This window comes from Microtus oregoni, unplaced genomic scaffold, assembly GCF_018167655.1.
Source record: "Microtus oregoni isolate MIOR12 unplaced genomic scaffold, Mior012 000024F_ref0000369, whole genome shotgun sequence".
Taxonomy (NCBI): Eukaryota; Metazoa; Chordata; class Mammalia; order Rodentia; family Cricetidae; genus Microtus; species Microtus oregoni.
Genome location: NW_024543083.1, coordinates 2,527,984 through 2,548,898, shown reverse-complemented (window position 1 = coordinate 2,548,898; position 20,915 = coordinate 2,527,984). Strand labels below are relative to the sequence as shown.

Below are 20,915 nucleotides of genomic sequence, written 5' to 3'. Positions count from 1 at the left end.
ATATGATCATAATAAATTATATGGAATCGTCAAAAATCAAAACGAAACTGCACAATTAACAACCCTCCAAAGTTTAGCTCAACCTTAAATTGTCAAAGTCTGTATCAACACAAACAAATTCAATATTAAAATTAAAATCGGGGGGGGGGGTGCTGGAGAGATGGCTCAGTGGTTAAGAGTACTGGCAGTTCTTCCAGAGGACCTGGCTTCACTTCCCAGCACCCACATGGCAGCTTACAACTGCCGGTAACTCTACCTCCAGGGGATCTGACACCCTCGCAAAACACCAATGCATAGAAAGTAAAAATAAATAAATCATTTTAAAAAAATTAAAATCAGGGCTGAAAAGATGGTTAAGCAATTAAGAGCACTGGATGCTCTACCAGAAAATTTAGGTTTGAGTCCTGGCACCAAATTGGTAACTCACAGTCAACTGCAACTCCAGTTCCAGGGGCTCTAACCCTCGTCTGCACTCCTCAGAAACATGGCTCACAATATGTGCATGGACACATATGCAGGCAAACACCCATACACAAAAAATAATATTAAAACGTAATTAGTTAAGTTCAAAATCTAAAAATGGACTTTTTTTTTTTTTTTTTGGTTTTTCAAGACAGGGTTTCTCTGTGGTTTTGGAGCCTGTCCTGGAACTAGCTCTTATAGACCAGGCTGGTCTCAAACTCACAGACTTTTTAAAATAATAAAATGTTATAAAGCTTTTTGTTAGTCAGACTGGCCTTGATCTTGTGATCCTCCTGCCTCAGTCTCCTGAATATAGAGATTACATATATGTATCAACATGCCTGGCAATCTTATAAATCCTACTATATAGACAGCTGCTCATATGTAACAATGTGCATGAAAAATGTGGTAGGAACAGTTATGATAAAATGTAATTGTGAAATAAATGTGCTGCTATAGCAACTGTGACACAGTTCAGCTAACAATACTATAATGTCTATTTATCCTGTACTAACATCAGAGGAGGACATAAGCACTTTAACGCTAAAAGCTGGCCTGTGAAGGCACACAAGGTAGCATACACTTTTCCTCCCTTAAGATTCTTAGCATGCTCACTAGTTAGCAGCAGACAAGCTCAACACCCTGCAGAAGTCAAATCCACCACAGCAATACCGCAGAGACACACTGGATTTAAGATCAATGACTAAACAATACTAAATAACACCAATCCTATCAGGGTCCTCGGAAACAAAAACAACCTTCCTTTCTGCAATAAACCTCAAACTATTCTATCTTGAGTTCTTGATGCTAAGAAGCTTGCTGTTATGAAGCAAACCATCAGGTAAAGCTAATTTATACAAAGCATGTATTCTGTAAAATCAGGAATCATGTTTAAGAAAATCACATTAAAGGTGATTGAAATTGGTACCAGGAGTAGGGTATTGCTATGACCAGGCCAAACATCTTGTTTTGGGGAGGACTAAGAAGGGACTTTGAAACTTTGGGCTGGAAAAGCCAATGAGTGTTCAAAGCTTGGCGAGCTTTTCTATGGGAGCTTGAAAGATAAGGATGTTGAGAATAATGCAGACCATAGAGGCCCAGCCTGTAATGTTCCAGAGGGAAGTTGGAGAGACCCTTACAGACTCTGTTTTGAGCTGAGAATCTGTCTGGTTAGCTGTAGCTGAAAAAGCAGCTGTGCTTTTTCAAGAGGCAAGACCCACTAAAATAAAACCTTTGCATTACTGGGCCAATGGATGCTGGTCAGCTGGAGCTGAGAAATAGTGATGATTCAGAAGAGACCAGCATCAATGAGGTGAAATCTTCTGAGAAATACTGCCTTGGACTCAGCACACAGAAGCTGTGTTCCAGAGGTGGCCAAGGTTTTGCCTCACAATGGCAGCTGAACTTGTTTTAATGCACACACACCAGCTGATAGAAACTTGAGAGCTAGCTCTCCAGTTACCAAATAGCACATGTTGAAGAACTAAAGCTTTTCTGTCGGCTTTGGAGGATGCTTGGAGTCTAGACACATGGCTCAGGGATTAAGAAGGCATTCTGCTCTTGCAGAGGACCTGAGTTTGGTACCTAGCACACACAAGGCGTGTAGGTGGCTCACAACTATCTGAAGCTCCAGATCCAGGGGCAATCTGAAACCTCTGACCTCCGAGGGCACTTGCACTCACATGTACAGGCATGCGTATAGGCATGCACGCACACACACACACACACTTAAAAATAAAATAATTATTTAAAAAACCACAGTATTTCACCTCTGTAGAGTCTCCAAGTTTCTGCAGTTGACAGGAAAATGTGTGGCCAGGTCTCTCATTTCTTCAGAGATTGAGTTCAGCTTTTTCTTCATCTCATTAGGCAGGCTTTCCTCTGCTAGAAAAAAAAAAGAACACTACTAATATTCAAATTAAAAAGCAGAGATTTTATTGAGTCACATCATAATAGCGCTAGTACCAGATCTTCATCTAGTCCCTACAGTGAACCCAAGTAAACACTTACTTCTTGAGTTCCAAATTCACTTTCCTCACTTGTACTTTCAAACTTCTTTTTCAAATTTTTGCTATTTGAAATTTAGAGTATAATTCTAAATTTATAAACTATAAATTCAAAGTTTACTGACCTAGACAGAGGAGAGGAGAAGTGAGATTCTAACTAACACTACTCTGATTCAGAAATCAATTTAATACCATGTGAGTTGGGACTTAAAACTGTTTGAAGTCACTCTTCATTGCCTTAATGAGTCATCAGCATAAGAAAATTTGAACCTTTACATCTGTGGCACCTTCCAGACTCTCAACTTCACCCCATCTGATATGACATTCTGTGTCAACAGCAAGAAGCCTGCCTTCACTTTCGTTTTGTTTGGTTTGGTTGATGGTTTTTGAAAAAGGTTTCTCTGTGTAGCCCTGGCTGTCCTGGAATTTGCTCTGTAGACCAGGCTGTCCTCAAAGCCTGAGTCTGCCTCCTGAGTGCTGAGATTAAAGACTTGCACTGCCACAGCCAGGCTGAGAATACAGATATGGCTCAGTTGTAAGAGCACAGGCTGCTCTCCCTTCCGAAGCCATCTCCTTGATTAGAATTTCTTCACCAATTCACCTATCCCTCAAACAGCCCAGGCTCTCCTGAAGCATACAACATAAGATCACATATCTTTTTATTCCAGACTGCTAGGCATCTTGTGACATTACATCATTTTCCTCACAGATGATTGGTAACTGTCTTTCCCTCCACAATCATTTCTGTGATCATTCCTTTAACACCCACAGAGATGTTCCATCCACGTTGGGAACTCGTATTCCCAGCTCCTCCATTTCCAACGGCCTTTTCCTCATCTAACCTGAGCCTCTCATTCCCACAATCAGAGGTCTGACCTTAAAACTGCCCAATGAAACCACCGCTCACTACCTACTTTTTCTCTCACGAACATTCTGCACTCTTAATACAGATGTACCTGTCACTCTTTCCCCAGTCAACGTGCTGACACTTGAGAATGAAGCCGATTGACCCTGCCCTTTCCTCACCCACACACCATCTGCTCCCCACCATGCTTCCTTCCCTTTCTGAGCCACACCATAGTGTCCGTTCCTTTGACTCTCAACTTCCTTCTTCTTTACGCACCTCCTTATATGGGAGCTGGGTAGGGGGGGCGCCAAAGAATAGAAGAGTGAAAAACAACCCTTCACACCCTAGCTTCACACCTTAGCTTCACACCCCTGAGCTAAGGGTTATAGATTGGCCATCATTGGGCTTCTGTTTTCTTTGTTTTAGTATAAAATCTTGAAGTTGGATTCACAAAATAGGATGCCCTAACTGACCAGACCCAACCTTCTCTTCCAGATTGTTTCCTAGAAATCTTGCTCATCCTCTTGGGTTCCACTCTCTGTCCTTACACAAGGAAAGCAGTTATCTTCGGGGGCGTGGTACTTTCATTTAAGCGTTAGCACCTCTTCCTTTAGAGAGCCATATGGTATTGCCCTTGCTTGTCAAATGGAATCAATACATAATAAACACTGATATATAATAAACACTAGACAAATCTATGCCATATGAACCAGTGATTTTTCCTTTGTGGATAGTTTCTAAAAAATATTATTTATATGCACTTATAATCATATTCCTTAGATTATCTTTCTCCATCATTCAAGGTAATATGATTAGTATGACTGATATAATTTTAGCATGATTTCTACCAACATCATTATACTATTCAACTCATGCTATGCTTCTAATATTTTTGTATTACCAAAGCCTCTGGACCCTTTTTGCTCTAGAAGGACAGCCTCTATCTGCTATACTCTTTTGTCACATAAAACACTAATACAACTAAAGTATTAAAAGTAGGTGGCCAATGATGATTAATTATAGGCCCTTAGTTTGTCAAAATCTCAGCAAAATTCAGAACAGTTGATAACCTCCTCCTACGTCAAATGTACTCTTCCCCTGCTTTCTGCATACAATACTTGTTCATTTCTTTCCACACCTAGGGCAACTGCGATAGTGTCCCCTCCTCCACACAAGGATTAGACACAAGGGTTTTTCAGGATCCTTAGCCCTAGTATTTTATCTCAAACAGACTGTCCTCTGAGGTACAACCTACAGATCTAGGTGTCCACAGGCCACCACCCTCTTGCTCTCTGAGCTGTTTCTCCCTTAACATATTTCCAAGAACTGTAAAACTTCACACCTAGAGCCTGCTCTTAATTACCTGGGTTAATCTGCCAGGCCGCCAAAACTTTGGCACACAACTGTCATTACCTCAGATTCTGTTGACTCTGCTTCTCCATTAGATATATCTTGAAGCTATCCACTCCTGTCAAACCTCGACACAAATAACCAATTCAAGTTCCCATTTCTTCTACAATCCATTTTCTCTCTTTATGGCTTGTTTTGTTGGTCTGTTTTATTCTACAGATTGTTTTGTAAGTCTGTTTTAAATGCATTGCCTTTCACTTCCCTCCACAGCTTCCATTTGCTCCTCGGAAGGAAGGTAGTCTCTCCAGCACATCCTGTCCTCTTTCACTTTTCTGCTTCTCCGACATTACAGTCCTAGTCCACAGTTTGCCATACGGCACAAGTTTCAGACACCTCACCTGTCGCTCTGCACCTGTCTACCCTTTTCCCTTTGGCTCTGGTTAGCAAAGATCTGCTCCTGTTTCAGACATTACCTCAAGTACCTTTTCCAGGAAATATTTTCAAATACCAATGACTATGTAAATTATGTTATTGCTCGGAAAGTTTTCAATTTCAGAGCATTCCAGATTATGTATGAGGAATGCTCAATCTATGTAACAATTCTCTCTGGCCATCAACAGAGGGGCTTTGCATACTCTGCCCCTTTAGTGCTCACAACTAATCCATGGATGGCTTGCTATTATCCATTTTCCAAGCATGGGGAAAAAGACAAGAGAGCTAAAATTCCACCACTGGGCTATGTAGCACAAAAGCTAATGTTTACCCCCTGCTGCTTGACTCCTGCAGTCATTACCCTATCAAAACATCTGACTAGGACAATGAAGTTGAATGAAGAAAACAGCAACTTAAGCACATCTCATACATACTAAAATATTGCATTTAAGACTCTTTAAACCATTTGTAGGGAGAATGTATATGCTTCCAGCCTAGAGGAAGCTGGTTGGCTCACTGATGTTATCAACGACAGTGAGTATCAAGTCTGTGGGATTGAACAGCAGCACCACAACAAAACCAAGGTCCAGTCCTTAATCCTGATGCATTTCCCTGTCACAGCAATACTGTTCAGACATTTAAGCAGCAGCATAATACTTTGCAAAGATGTATTGACTTTTTGAAACAAGTCGCACAAAACAGCAAATTTACATTCCCTTTCACTTTGAGCCATAACACACCTTTGTTTAGAGCAAACACTTGCACAGTATCACCCAAATTTTCTAATTTTTGATAGATGATAAGACCAGCCTATAAAAAAGCAACAGAAAAACAAAGTACAAGTTAAAGATAACCACAATAAATATGTGTGTCATCTCTCTAGCAAAATCTACAAGAATACTTTCCAATACAATCCTAGATTCCAGAACGTAGAGATTATAAATATAAAATTCATCTAAGAACAGTAGCAACTAAATTTGGGCGCATTTTTTTCTAAATTTCCACATTTTAAATATACGTATAGGGAATAAGGCTAATTTAAATATAGAAAGCCTATGATTTTTCTTATTCAGAATTGCTTATATACAAAATACATTATCAGACCATTTGTGCCGGCTAAGCCTCGGCCTTTCGTGATTTCAATAAGTTCACATTCTTTTACACAGAAATTGGACATCAGTATGCTTCATGACAGTGAACAGAACTACCACTACACAATCTATTAATTGGTACTTTGTATTAACATGTAGAATTTCACTTGATGTATTCCTAGGCAATTTTTGATACCAGACTAAAATAAAATATTTTAGCTAATGACACTATCACAGTAAAACTTATCTAAAGCAATTTAGTACAAGAAATTTTAAAAAAAAATGACATAATGAAAGGTCTTTAAATACATACATAAGCATCAGTAGCTGCATACAGTTTCTGGTCGTCAGTGAGGGGGAAATTGTTCCAGTTACTACAGCGGATGGACTTGTCCTTCAGAAGCTGCTTTCCTAAAATGTGTTTAACCATGCCATTGAGGCTCCAAGTCTCCGCACACCTCAGCTGGAAGTAATGAAAAGGCAATGTAGCAGACATACTTCTTACTGTCAGCTATACCTAAGCCCCACCAAAGGATCAGGCCACAAATAAAGCTAGAAAAGTACCAGAATAAACAAGCTTCCCATCACTAAAATCTCATTTATAGTCTACATTATGAATTTAACTCTGAGATTCCCTAGTGTGGGAATTAAAATGCTTAAACTTTAAAGATACCATTCCTAGAAAGCAGCTGAGTGGTTTAGAACACTTTTTGACTTCCTGGCCAAATGAATACTTGGCTAAGTATGAGAACTTAATTATTTCATTTATTAATATTGGAATATAGGTGATGGTGTTAACGGTCAAATTGACATGCAGAGCTCTATATCAGAAGCTGCACTGCAGTCTTCTTCACAAAAGAGCTGGATAAATGAGTTTGAAATACAGTATTCACATGTGCTGATGCATGAGCTGCAGTAAGATGGAGAAACATTGGTTAGGCTACTGTGTATGCTGAGACAAATCAGAACTGGAGGTTTTCATTACCGTAGTTTGAACTTCTGTACTGCCACGGAAATCAACATGTAGCTTATATTATGTTTGTAGAAAAAAAATATAAAAAATGCATATTCTGTGAAATTCAGGTTACCATGTTCAATAAATAATACAGATATCACTTCTACCTTTTCATTGGCAATATCTGTCAACTCCACAAAACTCTCCAATTTGACGTCAAAATCACGCAGAAGTTTCCACTGGTCTCCTTCAATTCCAACGCCTGCCTTCTTAATTGATTTATTTTCTAGCAGCATTTTTAATCCCTGGGGGAAAACTAAAACATGAATGATTATTTCCATAACACTGTTATTTATAATGGATTTACTATTCCTATGCATATTATATGTATGTTAAACTGATGCTTATATTTAGCTTAAATTTAGACTCATCCATCTTAACTCTTTACTTTCTTATCTAATGCAGAGTCCTGACTGAAAATCCACTAGAAAAAATGAGGTTGAGTGCCACGTCTACTAACAATTATGGTTATTATACCTCTAATAATTATTGCTAGACTATGTACATGTCATTATACATATATATAGTTAGTTAGTTAGTTAGACCTAATATATATTGTTACACTTCTAAACTTCAGTTCTCTGTTCTCTAGCACAGGAAAAAGATATAAAGGTCAGGTAAAATACAATTACTTGAGTAAACACAAGATCATGAGAGAAGAAGGCCTTTTAATGAAAGAACTTAATTTTACAGGAAGACGGTTGATATATTATTGTCGGCCACACAGATACCAACCTGACATAGAAGAAATGTGAAACAAGTAACACTTGCTCTCAGACACACACAGCTGAATCACAGCAACTCGGCTTTGCTTCCCTTGTTTGTATATGGGCGGCCATTCCATGTCAAATCCAACCACACCTCTGTCAGACAGACGCATGCTATCAAAGGAAAAGTTGTGTGGGTTAACTGCATGGGCTTTTGTTGTTGTTCTGTTTTACTTTTCCATAGCTAATAACATCCTTCACAAATTAAAGGACAAACCAATGACTGGAGAGTACTATAGAGAAAAAGAACGAAAATTATTAAACCTACAAAAAAGAGAACCCCAAGCAGGATAAGCACAAACCTCAGTACACAAAGGTATTTCATATGAAATTGTTGAAACACTATGTAAGACACTACCATCTTACACCTGTCAGAATGGCTAAAATAAAAAACACCAAGGATAGCCTTTGCTGGAGAGGTTGTGGAGAAAGGGGTACACTCATCCATTGCTGGTGGGAATGCAAACTTGTGCAACCACTTTGGAAAGCAGTGTGGCGGTTTCTCAGGAAATTCGGGATCAACCTACCCCTGGACCCAGCAATACCACTCTTGGGAATATACCCAAGAGAGGCCTTATCATACAACAAAAATATATGCTCTACTATGTTCATAGCAGCATTGTTTGTAATAGCCAGAACCTGGAAACAACCTAGGTGCCCTTCAATAGAAGAATGGATGAAGAAAGTATGGAATATATACATATTAGAGTACTACTCAGCAGTAAAAAACAAGGGCTTCTTGAATTTTGCATGCAAATGGATGGAAATAGAAAACACTATCCTGAGTGAGGTAAGCCAGACCCAAAAAGAGGAACATGGGATGTACTCACTCATATTTGGTTTCTAGCCATAAACAAAGGACATTGAGCCTATAGTTAGTGATCCTAGAGAAGCTAAATAAGGAGAACCCAAAGGAAAACATATAGGCATCCTCCTGAATATTAACCTTCATCAGGCAATGAAAGGAGACAGAGACAGAGACCCACATTGGAGCACCGGACAGAAATCTCAAGGTCCAAATCAGAAGCAGAAGGAGAGAGAGCACGAGCAAGGAACTCAGGACCGCAAGGGGTGCACCCACACACTGAGACAATGGGGATGTTCTATTGGGAACTCACCAAGGCCAGCTGGCCTGGGTCTGAAAAAACCTGGGATAAAACCGGACTCTCTGAACATAGCGGACAATGAGGACTACTGAGAACTCAAGATCAATGGCAATGGGTTTCTGATCCTACTGCACGTACTGGCTTTGTGGGAGCCTAGGCAGTTTGGATGCTCATCTTACTAGAACTGGATGGAGGTGGGGGTTCCTTGGACTTTCCACAGGGCAGGGAACCCTGATTGCTCTTTGGGCTGAGGAGGGAGGGGGGACTTAATTGGGGGAGGGGGAGGGAAATGGGAGGCGGTGGCGGGGAAGAGACAGAAATCTTTAATAAATAAATAAGTTTAAAAAAAAAAAGAAAATTATTAAACCTACAAAAAAGAGAACCCCAAGCAGGATAAGCACAAACCTCAGTACACAAAGGTATTTCATATGAAATTGTTGAAACACTATGATCTAAAAATATATTTAATCACTTTTTTTAAAGATTTTTTTGTTTATTTGTTGTTGTTTGTTTGTTTGTTTTGTGGTGTGCTCATGCACGTGGAACTCAGAATCAGTTCTCACCTTCCACCATGTGCCTCTGGGGGTGGAACTCAGATCCTCAGGCTGGGTGGGAGGCCCCGTTACCCACTAAGCTATTTAACTGGCCATGACGTAAAAATATTTTTAAAAATTTTTATTTTTCTAGTTAGGCATGTACGGAGGAGGGGTGCATATATGCAAATGGGTACAGGTGTCTATGGAAGCAAGAAGAGGAAACTGGAGTCATAGACAATTGTGAGCCACCAATATGGACGCTGTAAATGCTCTTAATTGCTGGGCCATCTCTCCAGCCCGATGCAAAATCTTTAAAATGACAAGATGAAAGGGAATGCAAAACAAAATCTGTCTTTCATAAAATGCACACGATGCTTCAAAACATTATATAATTATATAAATCACTTAAACTTACTACCCTCAGCTAGTCTTGACTACATTTGGAAACAACTAAAACACAATCCCTGGACCCATCTGTGAGGGACTTTCTTAATAGGATCATTTGATGAGAGAACATTCACCCTAAATCTAGGTTATACTTTCTAGAGGCGGCCTACATAAAAGGACATAGAAGAAGGCAGCTTTTGCCTGCTTACTCTCACTCTTGCTGGCTAGCTCATCTATCTTACTGCTGAGGCATTCCTTCACTGGTGTTAGGACCCACTTCTTCAGGATTCTAATCTAGACTGAAGACCAGCTGAGACAATCAGCTTCCTGGAATGAGCAACTATTAGATTCTTGGCCTTTCTGTTGGGACGTAATCATTGTTTAACCAGAGAAACCACACAACCTGTAAAGCTACACTAATGAACCCTCTTCTAAGATATAAGCATTCACTCTATCAGTTCTAGTCCTCAGAGAACCATAGGACAAGATCTGACATACCATAACGAGACAAAAGGTAACATGATGAGGTTACTATGCAACCATACACAACGGAGTGACCTATTCTGTGAGTCTAATTTTACTCAGTAAATGAGCCCTGGAAATAACCAGATACCTGGAGTGGAAATAAAGGGGACACCTAAACGCTCCTTCTAGATTACATTTACCTCCAGGAGAACACTGACCGACAACTTCATTTACTTCTGCCTTATAAAACTCAAATGTAAATAGATAAACATCAAAGGACAGTATAGTTATTTCAACTAATTCTCTACTTCTCAATGTTAACTGCTTCAAGAGGCTTAACCTGCATCACTCCAGTATCCCAGTTTTACAAGATGCTAGGATATGAGTGTGGCTAGGATAGTAGCCACACTTCTGGTTGATATGTAATCCTCAATGCAATACTGCTGGGAGGGCAGGCCTAAAAAGAACTGTTTGGGCCCTCAAGGTTCTACCTCCTGAACAGACATTTTCTGGGGGAGAGTAGGCAGCTATCCAAATGGGCTTAATTTCAACCCCTCCTGCTCTCTGCCACATTACAGATACAGTACAAAGGTCTCTTTCAGATGTCAACCACATTCTCTGGAACTCTACAGCCTCTAAAACTGAAAGGAATAAATTTACTTATAAATTTACTACATGTTTGGGTTTTTTATAATTTACTCAGGCCACAGAATTTTGTTATAGCCCCAGACTATGAACCAAGACAGGCAAGTCTTAAAAGTACTAACAGTAATTTCTAATGCTCATTTTATGGACCATTTGGAGTGACTGTCACTAACTAAACATAATGGCTTGAGAGATAGCTCAGCATTTAGGAGAACTGGTTGAGGACCTAGGTTTAATTCCCAACACCCAAATGGCAATTCACAGTTGTCTGTTCAAGGGGCTCCAAATCCCTCTTCTGGCCTCCATGAACACTATATACAGGTGGCATACAAACATACATCAATCCAAGCATCTAAACACATTTTAAAAAGTTAAAATAAAAACAAAATTTAAATAAAACAGAGAATCATAACCATCACTTAATATATTGACGTTTTAGTAAGATATAAAACTATAGTTAGAGGTCAAATAATATTTTTGTTTTTACCTACATTGATAAACAATGTTCAATATTTTACCTGCACATTACATCTCAAGCACTAAAAGAAACAAAACTTAAATAAAAGTAGAAAAGATTAGTAACTAAGAACTAGGTAGCTTACTAATTTAACTTAATGAGTTTCTTATATTTTAAAAGGAGAATGCAACTTAAATATGACATATGTAAAAATACTTCTGAAACATACTTCCACTTTCAAACTTAGATATGACATATGTAAAATTACTCCTGAAACATACTTGCATAGTAAAACTTAGATATGTAAAATTACTCCTGAAACATGCTTACATTGTAAAACTTAGATATGACATATGTAAAAATACTTCTGAAACATACTTCCATTGTAAAACTAGGCACTCATAAGTTTCATCTGTTATTACTTACAAGTATCCTATAAGGGTCTAAATTTAATAGCAAGAATTTCAGATCCCTTACCTAATATCCTGAGATAGGAAAGAGCAATCACTAGATTCATAACTGTACACAATGGATCCAGGAAATTCTAAGAATGGAAGATCATCTTCAAGAACACTCTTCTGAATGTGGGCCTTGAGTTAAACACAATTCAAAATAGGCGCAAATAAATATCACAACAGTAGTTAGAAGTCTTCACTGAAATAATAAAGCCGGTTGAAGAAATTCATAGCACTGTTACATTATAGAGTAAGAAGCCATAGGTCAGTGTAACAAAGGTAAAGCTGTAGAATTATTCATCCATAACTTCTATCTTCAAACTTCTAAACTTCTTCTCATAAAGACATTTAATTTACTCATTTTTTCCTAATAATTGCATTAACATCCTAGAAGCAATAATGTGGCCTTAAAATGTTAGCAAATTACCAGCTCTTCAGTCTCCAAGAACATGAACTATGTTAACCAAAAATTCACCAACATTAATGTTGTCCAAATTATTATATGAAATGGAATAAATCAATAACATCAACCATGAAAGCTAGATATAGAAAGAAAATATAAAGTAGGGATTGTCACTTTAAAAACTTATGTAAAATTGAGTCCCGTTTGCCTTTCAAGAACTTTGTCCTGTCTTGCTCACACCGTAACAGAAAGTTTACCTAAGCAATGACCTGAAGCTTAAAAGCAATGGGTGACTCGCTGCACAGCCATGTCAGCAAAATTTCCCACCTACCTTCTGCTCCTCTGCAGTGCAGCTTTTCTCCTGCACAGACATCCATGCAGGAACTCTCCTCTGCAGTGACGCGGCTTCCATCTCATTTCCGTTCATTTTTTAAACGCCCTCATTACAAATCCCGACAAGCAATACCTATGAACAGATGTGACAAACAATTGACAGAAAGCTCAGAGACCGCCCCACACATAGGACTGAAAAATGAAACAAATGTACATATCTAGTGTAAAATAGAACACCCAGCCTCAAGAACAGAACTTGAATCACAGAGGAACAAATGTAGTAATCCAAGCTTATTAACTATGCATTACTTCTTCCTTTCAAAACAAAACCCCCCTAGATTGTTCACTCCTGGGTGGTCCCAGTTTGTGGTCCTTCTAGGAACCAGGTATTGCCTTAGGGTAAACTACTGAGATTCAGGCCTCTATTGAAAGACCCCCGTGGCTGGGTCCTATAGAAAGATTGCTGACAAGGTCATTGTACGCTCAAACTCACAGAGGCTGTGACTACAAGCACAAGACCTGCAAAAAGTTAAGCCAGCCAAATCCAGCTTCACCTCCAAGGCTGCCTCACTGGCACCCGTGTTAACTGCTAGGTGGGTGTAGGAGCCCTGGCCCAGGCCCTATCCTCCCCTGGGTGATGCACGGCAGGGGAAGATGTGAAAATGAGGAGACCCACACACAGAGTGCCTGATCTCCCAGATTCCTTCTCTTCACTGCAAAGTTCCCTGCTCTGCCCGCTTGCCCCAACTGTCAACCCCAGGGGACCCTAGGCCCCAACCCTCACCAGGACCTCAGCAGCTCTTGGTGTGCAAATAAAATAAGATAAGCTTTAAAGTGGATGCAGTCTTGGAGTTGACAAGTTACTCCTGGCTGGCAGCCTAGCCCTTATCCAACAATACAGCACCACTCTCCACAGTGAGAAGATTAAGGAATGAAAATAGACCCCCAAAGAGGATCCACAACCCACTCTAGACTTGGTGGGTTTCAACACAAGCTTCTCTGTTTGCCTCTTTGTTCCTTTCTTTAACAATAGTTTTAGTATCACCTTTATTTTTAAAAGCTCTATCGTGGTTTTTTTTTATTAATCTTTATTTAATTTTTTATGTTTTTCTTTACTTCATTATTGGATATTGATTTTTTTCTCTTCGTTTTTTTTCCTTTTACTTAAACTTGCTGCCTGTTCCTTTGCTTTATTATTTTATTAATAATAATTTTATTTTAGTGATTCCTTTTCAGCAGTCTCACTTTATAGCTCACGCTACAATAGAATTCCCTGTGTAGTCTAGGACTGCCTTGAACCCACAGTGATCCTTTGGTTTTAGCCTTTTAAACACGCTGGGACTACAGGCATGAGGCAGAACACCAGGCTCTCTCGCAGCTAATTCCATGTGATTTTGCACTTCCTTTTCTATGATTACTGCCACCACAGCAGTTGTCTTTTAACTGACACGGAGAGTTGTGATGGTGGTGTGTTTTCTCCTCGCTCAGCACTTCGAGAGGCACGCACTCACGGAGAAGGGTGCTCATTAAGAGACTGCCACCATCTAAAACCCAAAAATCTAAAACCCAAAAAGTTATCTCTCCAAACAGACGCAAACTGTAATACAGTTACACAAGAGACATGAAAAGGCAAGGGATATGACTCATAAATATGGAAATGTTAGAAATGCCTGATGACTTAAAACACTGGTTCTAAAATCATCAATGAGCCCAATAAATACATGACTAAAATAAAGATGCCAATTCAAGACTTAGAAAATAAACTTGGCAATTTGAACAAAAATCAGCAGAAAGATTTTAAAGAAGAAAAAAAATGAAAATTAAAAAGTTTACCTCAAATAAAAAATACGAGTGAAAAACAGAATATATTACAAATAAACTATACAAAGCAGAAGATTAGAAAGTTAAAATAAGTTTGAGTAATTATTACATTCAGATAGCAACAAATAAAAAGCAGTAAGCATGATTATAAGACTAATGACACACTATTAAGAGATTAAATCTGGCATATAGAAGAAAGAACAAAGACATAAAACCTATTTATTATATTGTAACAGAAAACTTCCCAAAGCTAATAAAAAAAGGAATAGACATTTAAGTATAAGAGGCATGTAGAACCCCAAATACATACAACCAGAAATATCTCTAGTTCACATTATAGTTAAACGTCGAGAGTAAGGACAATAGAAGGAATGATGGAGCTGAATAAGAGAAGCATCAAATTACTTACAAAGACAAATCTATGAGAATAAAACTGGATTTATAGTCAAAATCATAAAGGCTAGAAGATAACAGACTGATATATATCAAGCCCTGTAAGATTAGTATTTTAACCATCAAAATCATTCTTTAAAATAAAAGAAAAAGGGGGCTGGAGAGATGTCTCAGAGGTTAAGAGCACTGACTGTTCTTCCAGAGGTCCTGAGTTTAATTCCCAGCAACCACATGGTGGCTCAAAGCCATCTATAATGAGATCTGGTGCCCTCTTCTGGCATGCAAGCATACATGGAAGGAATGTTGTATACATAATAAATAAATAAATCTTTAAAAAAATAAATAAAAGAAAAAACACCTTCAATGATATGCATAAACTAAAATAACTATACAAGCATCACAAAGATAAGAAATACAACATACAAAAGAAGAAAAAGATATATATAAAAGATAATTAAAATAAATATCAATAAAATAAGTAAGAGTTAGGAAAAGAATAAAACGTTATTACCCCAGTAAACAAGTAAGAGTCTAATATAGAAAGTGGAGAAATTTACTTCAAATAATAACTCTAAATACAAATAATCTTAGCTCTCTAACTAAAACATTCAGAACCTCAGAATCAATGAAGGAATTTAGCTCAGTAAGTAGAGTGCCTGCCAAGCATACAGAACACCCTGAGTTTGATCTTCCAGGCTGGGGAAGGTGGGTGGGCGGGGATCCAACTGTTTGCTGTCTGCAAGAAACTCATCTCACTAGCAAATATATACATAGACTTAAATAAGAGCAAGGATGGAGAAACAATATTCTAAGCAAATAGAAACCAAAATTAAATCAAACAGAAACAGCTATGCTCACATATGACAAAGCAGACTTTGAGTCAAAATTAAAAGGCATAAAGGTCACTACATAGTAATATAGAAGGAAGTCCACCAAGAAGACAGAATGATTCTAAATGTACATATGTGTGTATGTGTGTGTGTATATGTGTGTGTGTGTGTGTGTGTGTGTGTGTATAAAGCATTAATAGGCCCAATCTCACAAAAACACACATATACACACAACTGGATATAATGGGATAAGCACATCTAGATCCAGACTGCATAACTTTAATACCCCACTCTCATCAAAAGATAGATACTTCAGACCAAAATATCAGCAAAGAAATTTCAAAGAAACTGAGACACAAATCAAATGAACAGACTTCCACAGAATATTTAAACCAACATCTAAAGAATACACATTTCACTCAACAGTCTAATGAGCTACCTTCAAAATAAATCACATTTTAGACTCTTTGGTGGTTTGAAAGAAAATGGCTCCAAAAGAGAGAGGCATTATTAGGAGGTGTGGTTTTCTTGGAATGGGTAAGGCCTTGTTGGAGGAAGTATGTCACTATGGAGGTAGGCTTTGAGGTCTCATAAATGCTCAAGCCACACCCAATGTCTCAGACAATTTCCTGTTGCCTGTGAGTCAAGATGTAAGAACTCTCAGCTTCTCTAGCACCATGTCTGCCTACATCCTACCTAGCTTCCCACCATAATAATGGACTAAACCTCTGAACTATAAATGTGTCACCTGAATTAAATGTTTTCCTTGATAAGAGTTGCCATGGTCATGGTGTCTCTTCACAGCAATAGAAACCCCAAGACAGACTCCACATTTGAATAAATAACAAAACAACTGAAATAACTCAGAAAATGGAAGAAAACTACAACTCAATAGCAAAACTAACTACAGAAACTATACAAGCATGTGGATATTGAATAATATTTTTTGAATGAACAGTATGTCACTGAAATTAGGGAGAATGTAAATTAGTGCAGCTATTATGGAAACTGGTTCAGGGTTCCCCCCCCCAAAAAAAACTAAAAATAGAACTAATATATGGTCTAGCCCTACCACTCCTAAAACATACTTGAAGGAAGGAGAGTCCACATGTAATAGACTATACACTTACATGTATCATAACAATATTCACAACAGCCATGTTATGGAATCAGCCTAGATATCCATAAACAAATAAATGGATAAAGAACATGTGGTGATCCTAGTTTGCTTCTCTGTGGCTGTGGAAAAACACTGAGCAAAAGCAACCTGGAGGGGGAAAGGGTGTATTTGCCTTATAGGTTACAGGTCATTATCAAGGGAAGCCAAGGCGGGACCCTCAAGACAGGAACCAAAGGAGAGACTTTGAGGAACGCCGCCTACTGCCTTGCTCCTTCTGGCTTGCTCAGCTTGCTTTCTGAGAACACCAGAAGACCACCTGACCAGGAGGGGCACTATTCAGTGAACTGGGCCTTCCCACATCAATCATTAATTTAAAAATGTTCCACAGACTTGCCCATAGGCCAATCTGATAGGAACAATTCTTCAACTAAGGTTCCCTCTTCCCAGATGGCTACAGCTTTATACCTTTAATTACAGCACTTGGGAGGCAGAGGCAAGTAGATCTCTATGAGCTCAAGGTCAGCCTGGTCTACGTAGTGATTCTGAGTCAGCCAAGGGTTAAATAGTGAGACCCGTAGCAAAACAAGTAACAGAAAACTAACTAGCACAGTGGTCCATATACACATAACGTAGTATAATTCAATCACAAAAAAAAAACCAACAAAATCATGTCATATGGTGCTAAGATCAGAGAAGACAAATATTGTGTATTTCTCTCATGTGCAGAATCTAGAAGAGAGAAAGAATGACATGAAATAGAAGGACTATTCGGGATGAGGAAGACCAGTGCAAGGATGACAATAAAAGGCAATGGTGCTATATGACCAAAATACATCATAACACGTGTGTGGAGTGCATGTATTAATATATAGCTAACACAGGTATTGAAACCTACCATTATGCATAATTAATATATGCTAGTAAAAAAGACAAAAACAATATGGATACAGATAGAGATATCAAACCCAGACAAAATAAACAAGGAATATATTTTTCTCAACACTTAAATCTCAAAAGTGCTTAGACATTGATTAGTTTCTTAAATGATGATTCAAAGAAAAAAATGAAACTAATTTGCCCAATACTTCCTTTTTTTATCCATTAGTCCTGAGTCAGAGTACTGAATTTTAATATGAATCTATTCTCTTTCTCTGCAACTACACACAAACTCTACATAGGAAGCTTCCGACTACAATCCAAAAACCATTGCTTTATTCTCATCCAACTGCTCACGTAAACAGAAAGGAACACACACAACAAATCCAATGACTACTAGGTTGATAAGACGAGGTAAGTAATAGAGTAATCTAACACAGAAAACTTATAAACCAGAGCAACTGAAAGGCTTCAGCAATGCAGTTGATAAGACGGGGTAAGTAATAGAGTAATCTAACACAGAAAACTTATAAACCAGAGCAACTGAAAGGCTTCAGCAATGCAGTTTGGTTATCATGGCTTCTAATCTTGATAAGACAATTTGGATTTCAGCGACACAATTATCTTATTTTTACTGCAAAGCAACTTCCAATAAAACCAGTTCCCGGAGCTGAAGTGCGTGGCAGGTAAGCATGAAGATCAGAGTCTGCACCGCAGGTACTACACCAAAAAGACAAAAGAAAGCCGGCACTGTGGCAGTCAGTACTGGAGCAGTATTGACAGCAGGATCCTGGGAGCCTGGTGACCAGACCACATTCATGTGCAGGCACAAACACAAATGTGCATTTTAAAGTTAACACCTTTTCACATTCGAGTTTAGTGAGGAAAAATGATATTTGCGGGAAAAATAAATGGACCTGGAGAATATAATATTAAGTGAGATAACAAAACAAAAAGAAAAAAAAGCCACACGCTCTCGCTCACACAGAGATGCTCGAATGTGAAAAGGTGGTGGTGCACGCCTTTAATCCCAGCACTTGGGAGGCAGAGGCAGGCGGATCTCTGTGAGTTCGAGACCAGCCTGGTCTACAGAGCGAGTTCCAGGACAGGCTCCAAAGCCACAGAGAAACCCTGACTCGAAAAACAAAACAAAACAAAACAAAAAAAACAAACAAAAAAAAACAAAACAGGGATTAATGTGGGCAAATCTAAAAATCTAGAAAGGAAACCATGAGAGGGTAATACTAGGCGATGAGGAAGGATGGAAAGGAGACAGAAGAGGGAATGGAGAGTGAGGAGGGAGGAGTCTAGAGGCAAGAAAGGCAGAAAGAAGGACTGAAAAGACAAAAGGCAAGAGAACCACAAAAACTCTTTATTCAAATGCTTTATATGCTGATTTAAAAAATAAAAATAAAAAACAAAATAAATAAATAAAAACAAAAAAATCTGATCTTGATTTCTTTTAATCTGTTATATTTACATATTCAGAAAAAAATGAGACTGTACACATTGGCTACACTTACTAGCAACTAGTATGCATATATATGTTTTATATACAAACGTACTGATTATTTTAAAGATATATAAATAAGAATGAGACAGGAATGAGGAAAACAGAGCAACCAAGAAATTTATAATAAAGTTCTCATTAGGTTCCTTAATTAAATAGATATTAAGACTTTCACTAAACTATCATAAGTTTTGTTAGTCTCAATTTCCCTCCAAACAGTCCAAATTAAAAAAAGAAAAGAAAATCTAAATAAAATTACCTATTGGCACTCAACCGTGGTAGTCAAAGCAATCTGAGTACTAATAGGATGGTTTTGGAGATGCCTATTTCCTAACTGTCAAATATTATATAAGACATGGGTTTGTATTAATAAGGGCCAACTAAAATAAGGTACGAATGTAAATCAATCAATTACAAGACAATGAAATTACAGGGCTAGCAACAAAGAAAAAGGAAAAGGACTCTCCTCTCCTCTGCTCTCCCTCCACACCTCGCCCACCACCTCCCTCTCTTCCTTTCCTCTCCCTCCCCCTCTTTTTCCCCCTCTCTCTTCCCATCTCTCTCCAGTATAATGCTAAGAAGCTGCACTGCCCATAAACCAGGAAGATGTCTTGACCTGAACTGAATCCATGGCACAGGGAAACACTTTATAACTGAATTTCACCATCCAACTAAATAATTCATTATTTTTAATGAATTTCCTCTGTTCTGTGAGTAGCTTTAGCAAGTCAGCTAAAATCCATCATTATAAACTGGGAAACAGCAGAGAAAGTTTTCAAGTAAGTCCATTTAAAACTTGCTTAGGTGTCTACTTTTCTTCTTATATTTATTACTCATACTTCACAAAGCCTGAGATGAAATTTTATGGGTCTCATTTTTAAGAGGACATTCATAGTTGCCTAGACAGCATCCATTCTGCACTAGACTCTCTTTATCACACCAATAAATTTAATTCAGATAATGAACAGTTACCTACTAAGCCAGGCCCTGTAGGGGACCCAGTTGGCCAAAAGGTGCCTTGCACAGTGGCTCGGAAACTCGGGCCTGAGACCAAAGCCATAGCCTGCATTTGGTTTAAGAACAAAATACACGATTCAAGTCCAAACAGACACAAGAAGAGTTTTGGAGATTTCTAGGAAAATTTCAAACAAGAAGTCTTGCTCTTTTAAGGAAATGACCTACCGTGATGCTTCTATTTGAAAATGTAACGCTGAGACCTTCTACAACCACTTTGCTGCCACGAATGAAGCCTGCATGGGGTAAAAGCCAGAAAGTAAAACCAGCACACAGAAGACAGCAGAGATGGGAAGAAAGCCTTGTTGGCGAACTTTTAATTAGTCCCAATCTCGCTTTGGCCTTCAACTTCCATCTTAATAGTACATTTCCTGCCCAAAATGCCACTTTATTCCTGTAATCTGGACACTGGGGAGGCTGAGGTACGGTAAAGGTCACTAGTCAAGGCCAACTTGGGTTACAAAGTGAGTTAGTTCCAAGGCAAGTAAGACCCTGTCTCAAAAAGAACCAAGGGGCTGGGGCAAGACTTCAGTCAATGCTTTAGTCAGAGCATGAGCACCCACATAAAAAAATAACTTTGGTCCTCTACAGCCT

At 38.5% G+C, this 20,915-nt stretch overlaps 1 protein-coding gene across 3 annotated transcripts in view; it reads right to left on the bottom strand.

The window, feature by feature from the left end:
* Wrn (WRN RecQ like helicase) overlaps positions 1-20,915 on the bottom strand; it is a 99,828-nt gene that overhangs the window by 76,468 nt on the left and 2,445 nt on the right. For 2 of the 3 annotated variants that reach the window (XM_041673882.1, XM_041673884.1), the window contains exons 2-8: positions 12,756-12,890; positions 12,044-12,156; positions 7,939-8,084; positions 7,311-7,459; positions 6,502-6,651; positions 5,838-5,907; positions 2,232-2,346 (exon numbers count right to left, since the gene is read on the bottom strand). In XM_041673882.1, coding sequence (XP_041529816.1) covers positions 2,232-2,346; positions 5,838-5,907; positions 6,502-6,651; positions 7,311-7,459; positions 7,939-8,084; positions 12,044-12,156; positions 12,756-12,851 — 839 coding nt within the window. In that variant the 5' untranslated portion in view covers positions 12,852-12,890. The remainder of the gene's footprint in view (positions 1-2,231; positions 2,347-5,837; positions 5,908-6,501; positions 6,652-7,310; positions 7,460-7,938; positions 8,085-12,043; positions 12,157-12,755; positions 12,891-20,915) is intronic. The other variant, XM_041673883.1, reaches the window with a different exon arrangement.